This window comes from Zingiber officinale, chromosome 2B, assembly GCF_018446385.1.
Source record: "Zingiber officinale cultivar Zhangliang chromosome 2B, Zo_v1.1, whole genome shotgun sequence".
Lineage (NCBI taxonomy): Eukaryota > Viridiplantae > Streptophyta > Magnoliopsida > Zingiberales > Zingiberaceae > Zingiber > Zingiber officinale.
The window spans coordinates 132,297,267-132,313,733 of NC_055989.1; the positions used below are offsets into that span (position 1 = coordinate 132,297,267).

Below are 16,467 nucleotides of genomic sequence, written 5' to 3' on the forward strand. Positions count from 1 at the left end.
TAAAAGAAAAAAGAGGGGAGATGTTGGAATTTTTTCTTGATTTGGGACAAAATTTGTGATGAAATCTTTTCGTTGCGAAATTATCATAAATTTGGGATGATATTTGGGACGAATTTTGGGATGAATCTAAATTCGTCCCAAATTTTGTCACAAATTTGGGACGAAACTTTATTTTCGTCGCAAATCTGCGATTGTAAATATGTTTTCTTGTTGATTTTTTTCTAGATTTTCATCCCAAATCAACGATGAATTTTGGGACGAATCTGGGTTCGTCCCCAATTTGGGACGAATTTGGATTCGTTTCAAATTCGGGACGAATCTGGATTCGTTCCAAATTCGGGACGAATCCAGATTCGTTCCAAATTCGGGACAAATCCAGATTCGTCCCGAATTTGGAACGAATCCAGATTCGTCCCAAATTGGGGACGAGCCCAAATTCGTCCCAAACTTCGCCGCAAATTTGGGACGAAAATCTATTTTTGTCGCAAATATGTGAAGGTAAATTTTTTTTTGGCCGAGTTTTTTCGCAACGAAATGAGATTTTCGTCCCAAATTTGCGACGAATTTTGGGACGAAAATAAAATTCGTCGCAGAATTTGCAACGAATTTTCAACTTTTCGTCGCAAAAATGAGCAACAACAGATTAGCGATGATTATATTTTCGTCCCAAAATTCGTCGTAAAAAATTTTGCAACGAATTTTTTTTTAAAGTTCGTCCCTAAATTTGTCCCCAAAATCCTATTTTTTTGTAGTGTTCCCTTAAACCTTTTCACTTAAAACTTTTCATTATGATTAATTTAATTAATTAATATGATTAACTATTTACTTAATCTGTTATAAATATTAATTAATTAAATAATTAATCTTTTAATCGATCAATAAATTAATTATAATTTCATAACCCTCAATAGTTCCACATACTCGAATTAGCGTTCATCTATGAATCCAACTTATATGCGAATCAAATTTTCGTCCGTTCATATCGGAGCAACTCTTCATTAAACATTAATATATCATTTACTCGAGAAATTAATTTACAACAATCTACACATAAAATAGCCGTCTTACCTCTAATAGTCACCAAACCAATTTTCCAATATCATCACCAGCTCAATTCAACTGTGTGTAACTTCTCATTTTCATGATAGATAGAGGATTAATTCCATCACTTATTCTCATTTATTCATTGAATAAAAACAAGATAAAATACAAAGAAACATACACCCATCAAATCATCAATTTTCTTTTCGTCGAGGACGAAATAAACCTATTCCCCTATTGTTGATTTCCTGTATTGGCCTTGCATTCATGGGCTGCAAATGAATTTAATAATCCTTAATTACTTTATCAAATAAATATTTTAAAAAATTATTACTTACATCGTGAACAGCTTGTCTCAGCCGTCTTACTTGTTCCCTTGACACCGTTCTAACCTGCAAAACCATCCTTACTAATTAATCTCAAAACATCGATAAAGACTAAACTCTGATCCTAACCTTATACCTTAATCGATGATAAGACCAATGTTTTTCGACTAACCTTATTGATGATGGTCCAAACTACACCTTCAGTGCAAGGGGGTGTGGTTAAAGAGCCCATGTATCTGTAGTATTTCCTGCTCCCTCTCTTTATCTCCCTTGGATCCACCAGACCCACCTCTTCCTCTGCTTCGTGTTTGTCTTTGATCATATCGATGTATCTCTCCATCTGCATCAAGAAATTTATTTAAATGTTGAGAGATCTTTTAATAGTTTTTCATATATATATATATATATATATATATATATATATATATATATATATATATATATATATATATATATATATATATATATATATATTTTATGCTGAGCACCCCGTGGGTGAACGCCTGAGTGCAGTCGGATGTCCAGATCACTTCATGACGCCCTGCATGCACTCAGGCGTGGGTGGACACGTCCTGCAGGCACTCAGGCGCCTATGTTGGCCGTGCACGATCGGCACCCAACATAATTAAATCGTGTGTGTATATATATATATATATTTTGAATGATTAATGAAGGACCTTGGCGAGGAAGGGTTCACTGCGGCCGAGGGTGTAGAGAATGCCAACGACGGCGGTGCGGTTGTCGGCGGTCTGATGAACCATGTGGAGCTCCATGTGGAACCTGCGAAAAGATAGCTCAGATTTGTTGAATTCGAAGAGTTTGGAGATGAAGGGAGGGAGATCGACGCACCTGCGTCCGTTGATGGTGTGCTCCGACGGCGAGTGCCAGTGCAGCTGCTTCAGAGCGTACTCGCTTCCGTCGATTCGCACACTTCCGGCGTTGCCTTCGAACCGGAGCTACCAGATTGAAGATTCGGGATCAAAATCGCATCTTTCTCCTTTTGGCATGATCAAAATTGATTTTTTTTTCATCGGATCACTCACCATGATGTCGTGGCCGCGGTTTTTTAGCACGGTAGCGGCGGGGCGGTAAGAACGGCGGAGGAAGCCTAGGAGGGGCAGAATCTCGACGCGATCGTCAGAGAGGTCCACCGGCGACTGCATCTGGCCTTGGCCGCAGGCCGCCCACTCCTTGTGGATGTTCCCCCAGTGCTCTGGACCCAACTCGCTCCCTTTCTGGTAGCTGAACTCCATCTTGTCAGCTGCAATCAAGCTTTGGATAATAAATCCACATCAAGTTCAAATTTTTAAGCGGAAAAGCTTGCTCACGAACCGACTTCTTGAGAGATTGCGATGTGAGATTGCAGGAGGAGGATGAACAGGACGAGGAAAGCAGAGAGGGTCGCGAGTTTGATGCTGTGATCCGCCATTGATGACCAATCTTTTAGCTCAAGAACGAAGAAGAAGACGCATACATATATATCAGCGGGAATGAAGAGAGCAAGTGAATAAAAAAAAAAGAAGCAAGCAAAGGAGATTACTATCTTTTTTTTTGCACATGATTTCTTTCTATATATTTTTTTTATGGGATGCAATAGATTTTCTTGCTTGCACAGTGAGGGCAGTAAGAATATTTACTTGCATATAAAATTGCCGGATGAGTGGTTCTCGGGCTAGGAAAGACAACCATTACAGCGCATTTATTTTTTTTTTCTCCATTTTTTTTATTTTCTTTATAATATATTCAATTTTAATTAATCATTTCCCTTTTAAACCTCCAAATAGAGCTATCAAATGGGTTTTATCTTAGCAGATTAAAAAATTTTCAACTCAACTCAATTCAAGATGGATTGCAGATTAGGCGAGCAATTCACAACCAATCAAATTTTTGTAAAAAAAATTAAAAAAGTTTCATATCTTTAATATTTTACTTCGTAAAAGTTTTATCAATCAAATATTTCCAGAAATAGGTATTTTCAATGTAAATGGATACAAGCAAGCACTCATGTTTGATGAAAAATACTATTTTTATTTGAAATTTATAACAAATAATAATAATAAATTAATATAAAACTTTGTTTACATATGTTTTTCAACCCGCGGGTCAACCCAAGCCCGTCGTAGACTGACCAATATGGGTCGCGGGCTTAGGCTGGTCGACCCGCGACAGGTTTGAGTTAATAAAATTTTAATCTAACCCGCTTAAATTATTTGACGAGTTGAATCAACCCAACCGACCCAACCTAAAATGACGACTCTATCTCCAAACAACTATCACACACAATGCTATAATTATGAATTGTATTATGAAAAGATATTGTTATTAATATGAATGGTTATTATTTCAATCAAATAACGTGGAAAGTCAAGTCACCCGTCACTGACCATCGCCCACTGGTCAACGAACAATTTAACTCACACATTCATCAAAGATTGTTGGTGCGGATGATGAAGAAGCCCTAAAACACACTTCAGCAGAGGGTAGACTAGCGTCGAGGAGATTCCGATAGGCTACTCCGATGCTCAAGTTAGAATTTACTTGAGGTGATATGTAGGAAGAAGAAAATGATGAAGGAGAAAAGAACACCTAGATACCTTTCCATTACATTCATGAGTGTTTATATAGTTGTTAGAAGAGCATTTTCATGTTCGAGCATGCTCCTCTATCTTCCTCGTATAAGCCAACCAAATGGATCAGATCCAACAGTCATTAGTTGACTTGTCATTCACTAAGCATACATGTTTGGAGGGAAGTATTTGTTGGTGCAACCTTAGGTCAAGGTTGACCTGGTTGACCCGACTCGAGTTGACCTGACTCGAGTTGTATTTTGATGTTTGACAAGAACAAAAGAGTTGTATGTTGAAGGGAGTTTGGCATGGTGAAAAGTCCAAGCAGGGAGCTTGGCACGGGAAAAGTCTAAGTATGGAGACTTGGCATGGAAAAGTCCAAGCAGGGAGCTTGGCACGGGAAAAGTCCAAGTATGGAGACTTGGCACGCAGAAGTCCAAGTATGGGAACTTGGCAGATGGAAGTCGGAGAGAGCTCGGTAGCTCGTTCTCCGGACTGTGGTCAGAGAGGGCTCGGTAGCTCGTTCTCTGGACCGGATGTGGAAAGTCCTGGTGAGTGGAGCCAGGCAGTTTGGAAGTCCTGGTGAGTGAAGCCAGGCAGATTGGAAATCCTGGTGAGTGAAGCCAGGTAAAAACCCTAGTAAGTGAAGCTAGGTGAAAGTCCTGGTGAGTAAAGCCGGGCAAGGGAAAATCCAGATGGATCAAGGGTGATCGAACATCTGGTGTTGGGAAGTCCAAGTAGATCAAGGGAGTGATCGGATACTTGGCACGAAGAGGAAAGCCCAAGTGGGTCAAAGGGATTGACCAAACACTTGGTGGAGAATTCTAACAGGTCAAGGGAGTGACCAGATGCTAGGAATGATGAACCAACAGGTCAAGGTTGACCGGATGTTGGTGTAGAAGCCTGAGGTTTAGGGCTGGGGAGTTTGGATCGGTCTGGGGACCGATCCAGTGATACACTGGATAGCCTGATCGGTCACCGGACTGCTACTGTAGGTTATCTGATCGGTCTGGAGACCGATCAGACAACGATCAGGAGGCGCAAAGAAGTTCGGGAGAAGAGAAGCCTGATCGGTCTACGGACCGATCAGGAGGTTCCCTGATCGGTCCATGGACCGATCAGAGACGGAACAGAAGCGAAGGCTAGGGAATGGATCGGTCTGTGGACCGATCCACATGGAGCCTGATCGGTCCACAGACCGATCCAGGCACTAGCCGTTGCGACGCAACGGCTAGATTTCTTCTGTGTTTCTTCGCTTTCTTCGCAGGTTATAAAAGGAGGGCTGCTGCTGCGAGCCTCAACCCTTCTTCCTTCTTCTTCTTCCTTGGATTGAAGCTTCTGCTTCTGTGCTCTGAGGTTCTGAGCTTTGTTGAGCTCGCTTCCGAAGCTTCGCGTGAGCTTCCAGTCGTCGATCAGCTGCTGCGTTTGGGTTGTGAAGTTGCTGCTTCATCGCCTCCGATCGACAGAGAAGGCAAGCGAGTGTTGCATTCATATTGTTGTTTGTATTTGCTTCTTGCTTTCCTTGTACTCCTTTCTTGTTGTTACAAGTATTGTGGCGAGGTTTCTCCACCCACAAGGAGCATTTATTAGCCGGTTCTCCGGGGACTCATTCATCGACGGATTGATAGGCTTCGTCCACCTTACGGACACGCCGAGGAGTAGGAGTTTATCTCCGAACCTCGTTACATCGGTTTGTTTGAGGTTTGTCTTCTTTCCCTTTCGTTTCTGTGTTTATTTTCCGCTGCGCTAACCTAGTTTGCAGAAACGCGACAATTTGGTGTCGGCTATTCACACCCCCCTCTCTAGCCTCCGTACGAAGGATCCTAACAAGTGGTATCAGAGCAAGGTTGCTCTTCGTCGGATTAACACCCAGAGGAGCACAAGCTAGAGAATGGATCGACTCGGAGAAGACATCACGTTTCCACCCTTCTACGAGTGCTGCGACTTCGCGTATTGGAAGGTAAGAATGAGGTATTTTCTTATGACTAACCTTGAAAATTGGAGTTGTGTTCAATTAGGTTTCAAGCCTCCGATGGACAAGAAAGGAGAAACCCTAGAGAAGAAGGAGTGGACCAAGGAGCAAATCCACCAATCAACCATCAATGATGTGGTAACGAAAATCATTGAATTTTCTTTACCTAATGATATTTTGTGTAAGATAGGAGGATACAATAATGCCAAGGAGTTATGGAACAACTTGGCCAAACTCCATGAGGAGAGCCCCACTTCAAGCCATGAAGAGGAGCCTAGTGAGCCAAGTAGCTCACATCGTGGAGGTGAGGAATTAGAAGTTGAGGGCTACTCAACATCTAAAGAAGAAGAGGAAGTGAGTTCTTCTTCAAGATCGGAGCACGAAGAAGAAGCTTCTACCTTCGGGAGGGATGAAGAAGAGAGCATACATCCATCCTCAACCCTAGGTAACTCAAACACTTTAAGTTCAAGTAAATTGCATATAATGTGTTTCGAGTGTAGGGAATTTGGACATTACAAGAGTAAATGTCCAAAGAAGACTAAGAAGACTCCACCGGCGCCAAAGATCAAGGAAGTCGGAGTTCCAAAACGCAAGGGCAAGGAGCACGTGGTGTGCTTCCAATGCAAGCAACGGGGACACTATAGGAGTCAATGTCCAAGGGGGAGGCAATCTCACAAGAACAAAAGACCAAGCACGTGTAAAGGGGGAGCGAAGGCAAACCCTAAGGTATCATCTAAGGTTCATTCTTGCACTTCTAATAAGATACATGCTAGTAGTCTTATTGCAATTGTCAAGAATGATAAGCATGATAATCATAGAAATCAACATGTGTGCTTAGGTGCTAAGCATCTTAGCTTAGATAAGAACAATACTAGGAAGGCCAACCCTAGGATTAACTCATCTAAGGCTAAGGAGAACCTAGGTAGAAACCCCAAGACAACTAGACATATGCCTAGGAATACCTCAAAGAAGAATGATAAATTAAAACTTGAGGTATTAGAGAAGGAGAATCAAGTCTTGAGGTCAAGACTTGATACTTTGGAAAAGACTCTTAAGAACTTAGAGAAGTCAACTCTAGGGTCTAAGGGTCAAAAACCCAAGTCAAAGGACAAGAGAGGTTTGGGTCACAAACCTAAGTCCCAAGTGGTCAAGCCCACTTATCATAATGTTCCATTCGATTATGGAACAAAATCTAGGGTTAGGAAGACCACCACCAAGGTCACAAGGGGAGTCACCCCTAGAGTTGATCTTGATGAGTCCCAAATGACCAAGGCTTTAAAGCCTAAGAGGGTCATTAGGAGGGTTGCTAGGGAAGTTATCCCTAGTGAATATTTAGTGAACCCAATGAGATCAAATAGGTATTGGGTACCTAGGAGCATCTTCTCTACCCCATAGATGGGTTAGAGAGTGTCAACTCCGATTAGAAGGGTAGTTAACCCAACTTTGAGGAAATTGACACTCAAGGAGCATTTTCAAGGTTTTTGGGAACTTTTGAAAATGAAATGGAACAATCATTAATATTTACTCCTTGGAAGAGTAAAATGTGTCATCATGGAAAATGATGATGTTAATTTCAATTGGCACAATTTGGGAAAATCTAGAGAACTCTTGAGGAAAAATGAAACATGCTAAGATCTGAAGATAAATTTGATCTTTAAGTGGCATGAATGAATCTAGAGTTCAAGAAGTGTCAAAATTAGGATTTTGGCATATTAGGGCAATCAAGGGTTAAAGCTTAAGTATTAGCTAAGGCTAAGGATACTTAGATAGGTAATCTAGGTATGTCTTATTCATGCTAAATCTTGCCATGATTGTTTGCCCTCACATGTCATGACATCATATTTAAGTTTATCTTTTGAAATGTCATGATAATGCTTAGGTTAGTTTAAATGTCATGCTTTATTTAAGTTTCACACTTTATGCCATGACATCATGACATTGGCACATGTTTTTACTTATGACATCATTTTATGTCATGTCATCATCTCTTGCATTAATAATCAATGAAATTGATTTAAGGATAAAAACACAATTTGATATTGAGATCAAATTGATGTTTAGAAAATGCATGAGAATCTAGCCTAAGATAACCTAAACCCATATCTCACATCAAAATTGACTTGGATGTGTTTGATACACCTTAGATGTGTGTGAGATATTAGGATCATGAGTTAGGATCAAAGTGCATAGTTCTTGTACCTAGATGAGACTAATTCAAGAAGGAGGATCATAGGGAAAACTTGTGTACAAGTCATGTACATTTAACCCTAAGATTGTGGTCCTAAATTAAAGGGTTTAAAATCATTTCAAAATTGATTTGAAAAACCTTGGTGAAGCTTTTCTAGTGATAGCATTCATCATTGAACAAAGTGATACAAAGTTTTTGAAACTTTGAGCTATTTCAAAACTTTTCGAACTTTGTATCAAGATTTGAAAATGGAAGTTATTTTCATAGAAAACTATTTTTCCTTGATAGTATATGTTATGAGGAATATATCCTCAAAATTTTATAATTTTTGGAATTTTCTGGAATTTGTTGTGAGTTTCTGAATTTCGGGAGAAGGAAATCAGAACTCGAGTCTGTCCAAGGCTGGATCGGTCACTGGACCGATCCAGGGAAGGCTGGATCGGTCTGGGGATCGATCCATAGGGGTTCTGATCTGTCCGGTGACCGATCAGGCGTGCTGAATTTGCTGAATTTCGACTGTGGTCTGAAATTTCAGCTGTGGGAGTTGAGTTTCGGGTTTTCTAAATGTTTGAAACTCTCCAAGACATTGTTGGTGTAATAGTCAAGGGGGAGTTGACTTTTAGGGAGAGTTTTTACTCCTAAAGACTTGAGTGATGTGGGATTATCACTAAGTTGATTGTTGAATTTAGTTTCAAGGGGGAAATTAAGAGTTTCAATGAAAGGTATGAGACTTTCATTAGGAAGAAACTCTTGACCTTGATTCACTCCTTTTGATGTGTGTCAAAAAGGGGAAGAATGTCTAGAGAATGTTCAAGGAAGAACATTGGAGTTAGTGGGAGAGTTTGTTGATCACGACGAGTGAAGTTGTGAACAACAATAACTTACTCTTCAGGGGGAGAGTTTGTTGATGTGTGTCAATAGGGGGAGAATGAAGGGTTTAAGTTAGGCCTTCATTATCTAAGAAGGAGGTTGCCTTCTTAGAAGGAGAATGTAAGGTTGTAACTTATGTTTCATTACCTAGTGGCATGAGGAAAGTTGAGGCTATTGGATTAGCCTAACTTAAAGGTATTGTCAAACATCAAAAAGGAGGAGATTGTTGGTGCAACCTTAGGTCAAGGTTGACCTGGTTGACCCGACTCGAGTTGACCTGACTCGAGTTGTATTTTGATGTTTGACAAGAACAAAAGAGTTGTATGTTGAAGGGAGTTTGGCATGGTGAAAAGTCCAAGCAGGGAGCTTGGCACGGGAAAAGTCCAAGTATGGAGACTTGACACGGAAAAGTCCAAGCAGGGAGCTTGGCACGGGAAAAGTCTAAGTATGGAGACTTGGCACGGAGAAGTCCAAGTATGGGAACTTGGCAGATAGAAGTCGGAGAGGGCTCGGTAGCTCGTTCTCCGGACTGTGGTCAGAGAGGGCTCGGTAGCTCGTTCTCTGGACCGGATGTGGAAAGTCCTGGTGAGTGGAGCCTGGCAGTTTGGAAGTCCTGGTGAGTGAAGCCAGGCAGATTGGAAATCCTGGTGAGTGAAGCCAGGTAAAAACCCTAGTAAGTGAAGCTAGGTGAAAGTCCTGGTGAGTAAAGCCGGGCAAGGGAAAATCCAGATGGATCAAGGGTGATCGGACATCTGGTGTTGGGAAGTCCAAGTAGATCAAGGGAGTGATCGGATACTTGGCACGAAGAGGAAAGCCCAAGTGGGTCAAAGGGATTGACCGAACACTTGGTGGAGAATTCTATCAGGTCAAGGGAGTGACCAGATGCTAGGAATGATGAACCAACAGGTCAAGGTTGACCGGATGTTGGTGTAGAAGCCTGAGGTTTAGGGATGGGGAGTTTGGATCGGTCTGGGGACCGATCCGATGATACATCGATAGCCCGATCGGTCACCGGACCGATCGGTAACCATCCGAGTAGCCTCATCAGAGTTATCCGATCGGTGCCGAGACCGATCGACAACGATCGAGGCGCAGAAGTTCGGAGAAAGAAGCTGATCGGTCTACGGACCGATCGGAGATTCTGATCGGTCCATGGACCGATCGGAGACGAACAGAAGCGAAGGCTAGGAATGGATCGATGCGTGGACCAATCCATGGAGCTGATCGGTCCACGCATCGATCCAGCACTAGCCGCTGCGCAACGCCAGATTTCTTCGTGTTTCTTCGCTTTCTTCGCAGTTATAAAGGAGGGCTGCTGCGAGCCTCAACCCTTCTTCCTTCTTCTTCTTCCTTGGATTGAAGCTTCTGCTTCTGTGCTCTGAGGTTCTGAGCTTTGTTGAGCTCGCTTCCGAAGTTTCGCGTGAGCTTCCAGTCGTCGATCAGCTGCTGCGTTTGGGTTGTGAAGTTGCTGCTTCATCGCCTCCGATCGACAGAGAAGGCAAGCGAGTGTTGCATTCATATTGTTGTTTGTATTTGCTTCTTGCTTTCCTTGTACTCCTTTCTTGTTGTTACAAGTATTGTGGCGAGGTTTCTCCACCCACAAGGAGCATTTATTAGCCGGTTCTCCGGGGACTCATCCACTGACGGATTGATAGGCTTCGTCCACCTTACGGACACGCCGAGGAGTAGGAGTTTATCTCCGAACCTCGTTACATCGGTTTGTTTGAGGTTTGTCTTCTTTCCCTTTCGTTTCTATGTTTATTTTCCGCTGCGCTAACACGTTTTGTAGAAACGCGACGATTTGGGGTCGGCTATTCACACCCCCCTCTCTAGCCTCTGTAAGAAGGATCCTAACAGTATTTGGGAGAACAGATCTGATAACTTTATAACTGTTTCTCCATTCATCTAGCGACATTGTTCTAGAGTATTTGCAGAGAAATAATTTTTAATGATGGGGTGGTTGCACGACCTCCTTACTCACATGCCTAGGACACGTAGAGTGTGTGTCTAATTTGAGAATGAGAGAATATGGCATTGAGATTGATGTTATATGGCTTTAAGAGTAGACAATGTTAGCGACTGAAGTCGAGGCATAGGTGAGGCTAAGATCGGAGACTCAGCCGAAGTAGATGTCGACGACTGAAGTCAAGACATAAGTGGTGTCAGGATTTGAGATTGAGACCTAGAAGATATCAACGACTAGGTTGATCCGTTTGAGACTGAGATTTGGCATATGCCAATGACTAGGCTGAGCCATATGAGATTGAGACCTGGAGGGTATCGATGATTGGGATGAGCGATGTAGATAGTGCTGGGATCTAAGACTAAGACCTAGGGGGTATCAACAACTGGGGTAGAAATAAGTAGATGGTGTCGGGATATGAGATTGAGACCTGGAGAGTGTCAGTGACTGAGGCCGGATTGGGGTCAGGATTAGGAACTGAGATAGGACTCATTGTAGTTGACTTGTACCTAACCAAACTTGAATCCCTAGGATGAGCTTACTAAGCCGGTTCAATCAGACTTGAGTCTCATTTGAACAGAGTCCAATTCTCTTTGGATCATATTTGACCCATCTTGACTTTAACTGATTGATCAACATGACTTTTGATCACACGAGATGGGGGTTGTAGAAAATTATCACATCACATGCCTCTCCTTTAGATTTAGTTGAAGGAGGTGCAGTTTGACTAATTGTCAGGGAGAGAGAGCATTACATTTAATGGACATGATACACATGATTGTGTATCATGCGTATGATTGGTGTACGATACTGTTGCATTAATGGGTGGTGTGTGGTATCTATCTTGAGCTACGGAAGCACCCTACTACATTAACTGTAAAGACGTGTGACGGTGTCGTTGCTGATGCAACCCCGGATATGATGGCAGCGGCATGTTGGCACCTATCTAATCTCTGCATTCGATGACTGCATTTGAATTGTCTTAAAGGTCGATGGATCACTTTGTAACATATCATTGTTGTGCTTTGATGACGAAGATTGCATTGTGATTGCGACCATTCAATTGAGTTATCTGCGACGGGATCTTGTGACTCCCTTTTCATCATCCAATGATTCGAAGGGATGATGTGACAATCCTATTGTGTTGTTGTCAAAGTATATTATGTTATTTGAAATCCACATCGCCTCTATTTTCTCTTGCTGCTTCTTGCCTTCGTCTTTCTTCAATTCTCACCTATTGACATAGCAAGTTTATCATTTTTTTTTTTTTCATTTGTGCCTTCCTTTTCCTCTCATGGCTGCCAGCAATCCATTAGACAGTTGGTATAAGTCTCATTGAATTGTATTCACATGGTCCATAGAAGCACAACTTCGAATATCTTATGATATCCTAGTCGATCATAAGATCAGGATTTTGATGCCAAAAAATCGATTACACAAGCCGCCTCAAAGTTATATCACTTAGCTTGTTTCCAAGGTCAGCTAGCGAGTGGCTTAAGGTTTCCAATCCACTTCTTCAATCAAGATATTACCACCTACTTCTGAATCCCTCTCCCTCAGCTTACCCCCAACTTTTACTATTTAATCTATACTGCATACATCATTTTTTGACTATACCAAATTCCACTCGATTCCACGATCTTACACTATCTTTTTTATCGCTAACAGGCAAAACCCGGATGTCTTTACTTCGCGGTTCGATCAAGGTGTAGTTTCCTTGGCGAATGTCCTTCTTCACACAGGAGGTGGAAGAGCTATTTTATTTTTGTTAACCCTCTCATTTATATACATGGTCGGCCTCCTGGTGTGACGACTTACTAGCACAACCATCGTTGGGCCATTTCAAGGAGTAGATGTATTTGGATATAATCGAGATCCTGGTGAGACTGAAGTTCAATGTCAGTCTGTTGGTGGAGAATGAAACCCTTCTATATTGGGCTAGGCTAAGTCTCAATCTAGTCGACCTAGACGACTGACTGAGTAAGACGTTGCATCCTTCAAACTTCTCTTTTTTACTGACTAACTTTCTTTATTTTGTAGGTTAAATCATGTTTAGTGCATTAATGAACAAGATTGTGAAGTGAGATCTGACCTCCATTGAGGGCTTGTGGGCCTCGGCGGATGCAGTTGAAGCTTCCTCAGAACTGTCACCACCTCATCCATCTGCAATAGTTGAAACCCCTATGGTTGCGGTCAAATCTTCTAGAGCAGCTAATGGGTCTAGGGATGCAATTGAAATTGGAGCCACCATTGAGATCGAGGCTTCTACCCTTACTTTACCGACCGATGTTGCCACTGAGACACCGACTCTGATCATTGAACTACAGGAGTCCCCTGAGGCCACCACTCGAGGTTAAGACCCCAACTGACAATCGATCCCAGGAGGAGGAGGTTTACACTCCCCAACGACCATCGGTCTCAAGTTTGCAAAGAGTGACTCAGAGTGAGAGTCGAACATTAAGGCCCGAGGACAAGACCTCGAAGAAAAGCAAGTCCGTGCCTAAGCCTGGGACTTCCAAGATATTAGCGACCGAGTTCTGAGTCTCGAAGAAGTTGACATCCGAGACCGGGACCTCAAGGAAACAAAAGTCCATCCATCCTCTACATGGAGGCATCCTAGCATCACAACCTCTAAGGAGTTGTTCTCTAGATACAAGTGTTAGGGGAAAGGCTGTGGCACCCAGGGCTCAATGATTCTGGTTGCTAGCGATTAAACCACTGCCCCCATGCTTGAGCAGGCGCAATCAACTTCTAGTAGCATGTCTAGACGTTGTGCTTCTCCACTTTATGCACAACTGCGGTAGAGTTTCGACCCTTCCTTGCTACGTCAAGGTCCTCATGTTGAGGAGCGATCAAAGGGATCAAACCCTTCCTTGGCTAAGCGACTCCACACTTACGAGATGGAAGTCATGCCGGGGCTAGGGTTCTTTGATATATCCGAGAATATGATCAGTGTTGCCTTGAAGGTAAAGTTTACTAATTATACAAGAATCCTTTTGGACATTACTAACTTATGTTATTTATTGGTACATTCCAAAATAGAGGCGAAGAGCTTGCACGGACGCCTTCTTCATTTGGTGAAGCATCACCATATCATAGGAAGCGAATAGCGAAGCTGGAGAGCCAATAGACGCAAACAACCCCTTCCAAGAGCGAGGTTGCAGAGGCTCTATCTTTTGCTAATATAGCCAAGGTAGAGAAGGTAATGGCTCAAATGGTGAGGTACAAAGCAGAAGCAGAAATTAGGAAGTGATAGAAGAGGGCCAAGACCTATTTTGACGACTTCATGAACTAGAACATGAGTTGACCTAGGTCAAGCTGCCACACAAGCCTTAGAGAAGCTGACCAAGAAAATGCAGACCACGGAGTAGTCGACCAAACATGCTTAGGAAGAACTGCTTTATGCCCAACGGGAATTAGTCATGCAAGAGGGGAAATGGATGCATCAAAGACTTAGTTACGTTGTTGTAGGTCCAATTGTACCTTCGTGATGAGATCTTAGCCAAGGATAGGTTGGGGTATCAATTATCTGAGGCCAAGGAGAAAAAGGCGAAGACGGCCTATGAGCTGAAGGTTGCCTAGATTGAATTGGAGGTCGTTAAGATTGAACTGGAGGCCGCCAAAATAGAGTTGGCTGACTATTGGGCAAGAGAAGAGAGTCGCTAGGAGAATCAGAAGAAAGCCTTTCTAGTCTCCTAGGATTTTATGGACTGCTCGCACAAAGAAGTAACAATATGCTTAAGCACAACTTTGAGGGCACCATTCCCCAGTTCATCAGGTCCAAACTGATCACAAGGGAGAGCGATATGTCCTTCTTGGATCTGAATAAAGTTTGGGAGGAGCTACCCGACACTAAGAAGGCCAACTGATCATACTTCTTGCCTCTACTGTCTATTTATTTCTGCACTTATTCTTGGGATATTTTTTATTCTGCCTAGGATTTGAAAAGATGTAAAGACTTGCAGGAGTTAATGAAAACCACTTTTTGCAAATCTATCATCTTGAATGCCTGCTTTTGATCTGTCTCTATGTTCTGACTAAGGCGGCGATCCTTCTGCCCGAGTTTAAAGAGTGGCTGAGAATCTAAATGAGTAGCATAACAACCTGTTGGTCTAGGTGGGCCAGTAAAAAAAGGGTAAATTATCTGAAAAAATGAATCTTTCCTTAGTTACAACATAGGTGATTGTTAATCTAAGATAAATGAAAAGCACTAAAAGTCTCTTTCGATGAAGGCGGAGAAGTCTCTTATATTGGTAAAATGCTCAAACAGTTACTAGGAAATGAATAAAAAAGTTGATGTGTATTTCCTAGTTCCAGGAGTCTTTTTATAGTCTCTGAAAAATTCTATCTAGGACTGGAAGACACCTCCAATAAGCTGGAAGGTGCCTCCAGCGAGGCAAGCGAGGATAAAATTTTATCCTCGCCAATGGCCAATTTTTGCCTACTCTAAGGCACCTTCAAGTGATTGAAGGTGCCTTCCATGAAGGCTTGAAAGCGCCTTCAATAGATGGAAGGCGCCTCCCACCAGAACAATGCGAGGGAACCTTCAATACCATTGGAGGCACCTTCAGTAGCTGCTTCTGAGCTCCATGATTCTACTTTGGCTCTTCCGTTGTTCCGCTCACTTGGGTGATTTTGGCCAACCGAAATAGGGTTCACGCGAACCCATTTTCTAGCCTTCTCCTCGAGGACCCTTCCTCCCCGGCTTCTGGTCTCTCAGACCGCCGCACGCGTCCTTCTTATTCGTCAATGTACTCTTCCATGTCGTTACTCAAATGCATCGAGCCCGTCAACTCGCTTCCCGTGCCATCATTCTCGCTAGCTGTGTCTTTCGCTCGACTTCTTGTGTTCCTAAGCTCCTGTACATTTAGACACAAGGATCAAAACATAACAGGACCTAATTGAATTTGGTTAACCACATCAAAACTACCCTAGGGTACTAACAATCTCCTTTTTGATGTGCATCAACCCAAGTTCAAGTTAGGGTTAAAAAACACAATAACATTATGAAGGTATAACAACTATAATTATGCAGAGATAGCAAAGCAATGAATTTAAACAAGTTAGTTGCAAAATCAAAATAAATATAAGGATAAAATCCTAACTCCTCCTTAATCCCTCTGAACTTTTATTTATCTCCCCCTTTGATCACATCAAACAAATTTGAGAAAATATAAGAAAGTGTTAAAATTTAAACAAATTTCTAAGGGTGTATTACAAACATTACCAGTAGACTAATTGTGATACAAACATTTAACCAAAAAAAAAATATTTGTGGAAAATTTTTATAACAGTTGACCATCTTAACAGTTAGTTAATTAAACATTAATTTCAATAATTGGCTTCTAGGCTGTGGCGAGACACTAGACCTTCTTAGATATTGGAACAATAACCACTTCTAGACAAAGTCTTTTAAAGAAAATAAATATTTAATTTTCTTTCTGAGACATCTAGATTTTTAAAAAATTGAATGATAACACTTTAATCTAAGTATAATCTTAGAACCCAGTACATGTTCCTACCTACTGGATTTACTAAAA

General features: G+C 41.9%; 1 protein-coding gene and 1 long non-coding RNA gene across 2 annotated transcripts; one reads left to right on the plus strand and one right to left on the minus strand.

Moving 5' to 3' along the window:
• Window positions 1–1,235: 1,235 nt before the first annotated feature.
• Window positions 1,236–2,796, minus strand: LOC122048727 (alpha carbonic anhydrase 7-like). The gene is made up of 7 exons (XM_042610260.1): window positions 2,696–2,796; window positions 2,411–2,639; window positions 2,217–2,323; window positions 2,045–2,147; window positions 1,540–1,707; window positions 1,380–1,433; window positions 1,236–1,313 (listed from the first exon to the last, which is right to left on the minus strand). The coding sequence occupies exons 1-7, from the start codon at window positions 2,794–2,796 to the stop codon at window positions 1,236–1,238; spliced, it is 840 nt and encodes a 279-aa protein (XP_042466194.1).
• A 10,370-nt stretch (window positions 2,797–13,166) lies between these two features.
• LOC122049558 lies at window positions 13,167–14,948 on the plus strand. Its single transcript, XR_006130987.1, has 2 exons — window positions 13,167–13,893; window positions 13,970–14,948. It is a non-coding gene; the product is annotated as an uncharacterized LOC122049558 (long non-coding RNA).
• Window positions 14,949–16,467: the final 1,519 nt, after the last annotated feature.

Coding starts and splice junctions, on each gene's coding strand:
- LOC122048727 (XM_042610260.1), bottom strand. CDS start 2,796: ATGGCGGATCACAGCATCAAACTCGCGACCCTCTCTGCTTTCCTCGTC. Junction 1,708..2,044: donor GTGAACCCTTCCTCGCCAAG/GTCCTTCATTAA, acceptor TTCTTGATGCAG/ATGGAGAGATACATCGATAT. Junction 1,314..1,379: donor TGAGACAAGCTGTTCACGAT/GTAAGTAATAAT, acceptor ATTCATTTGCAG/CCCATGAATGCAAGGCCAAT.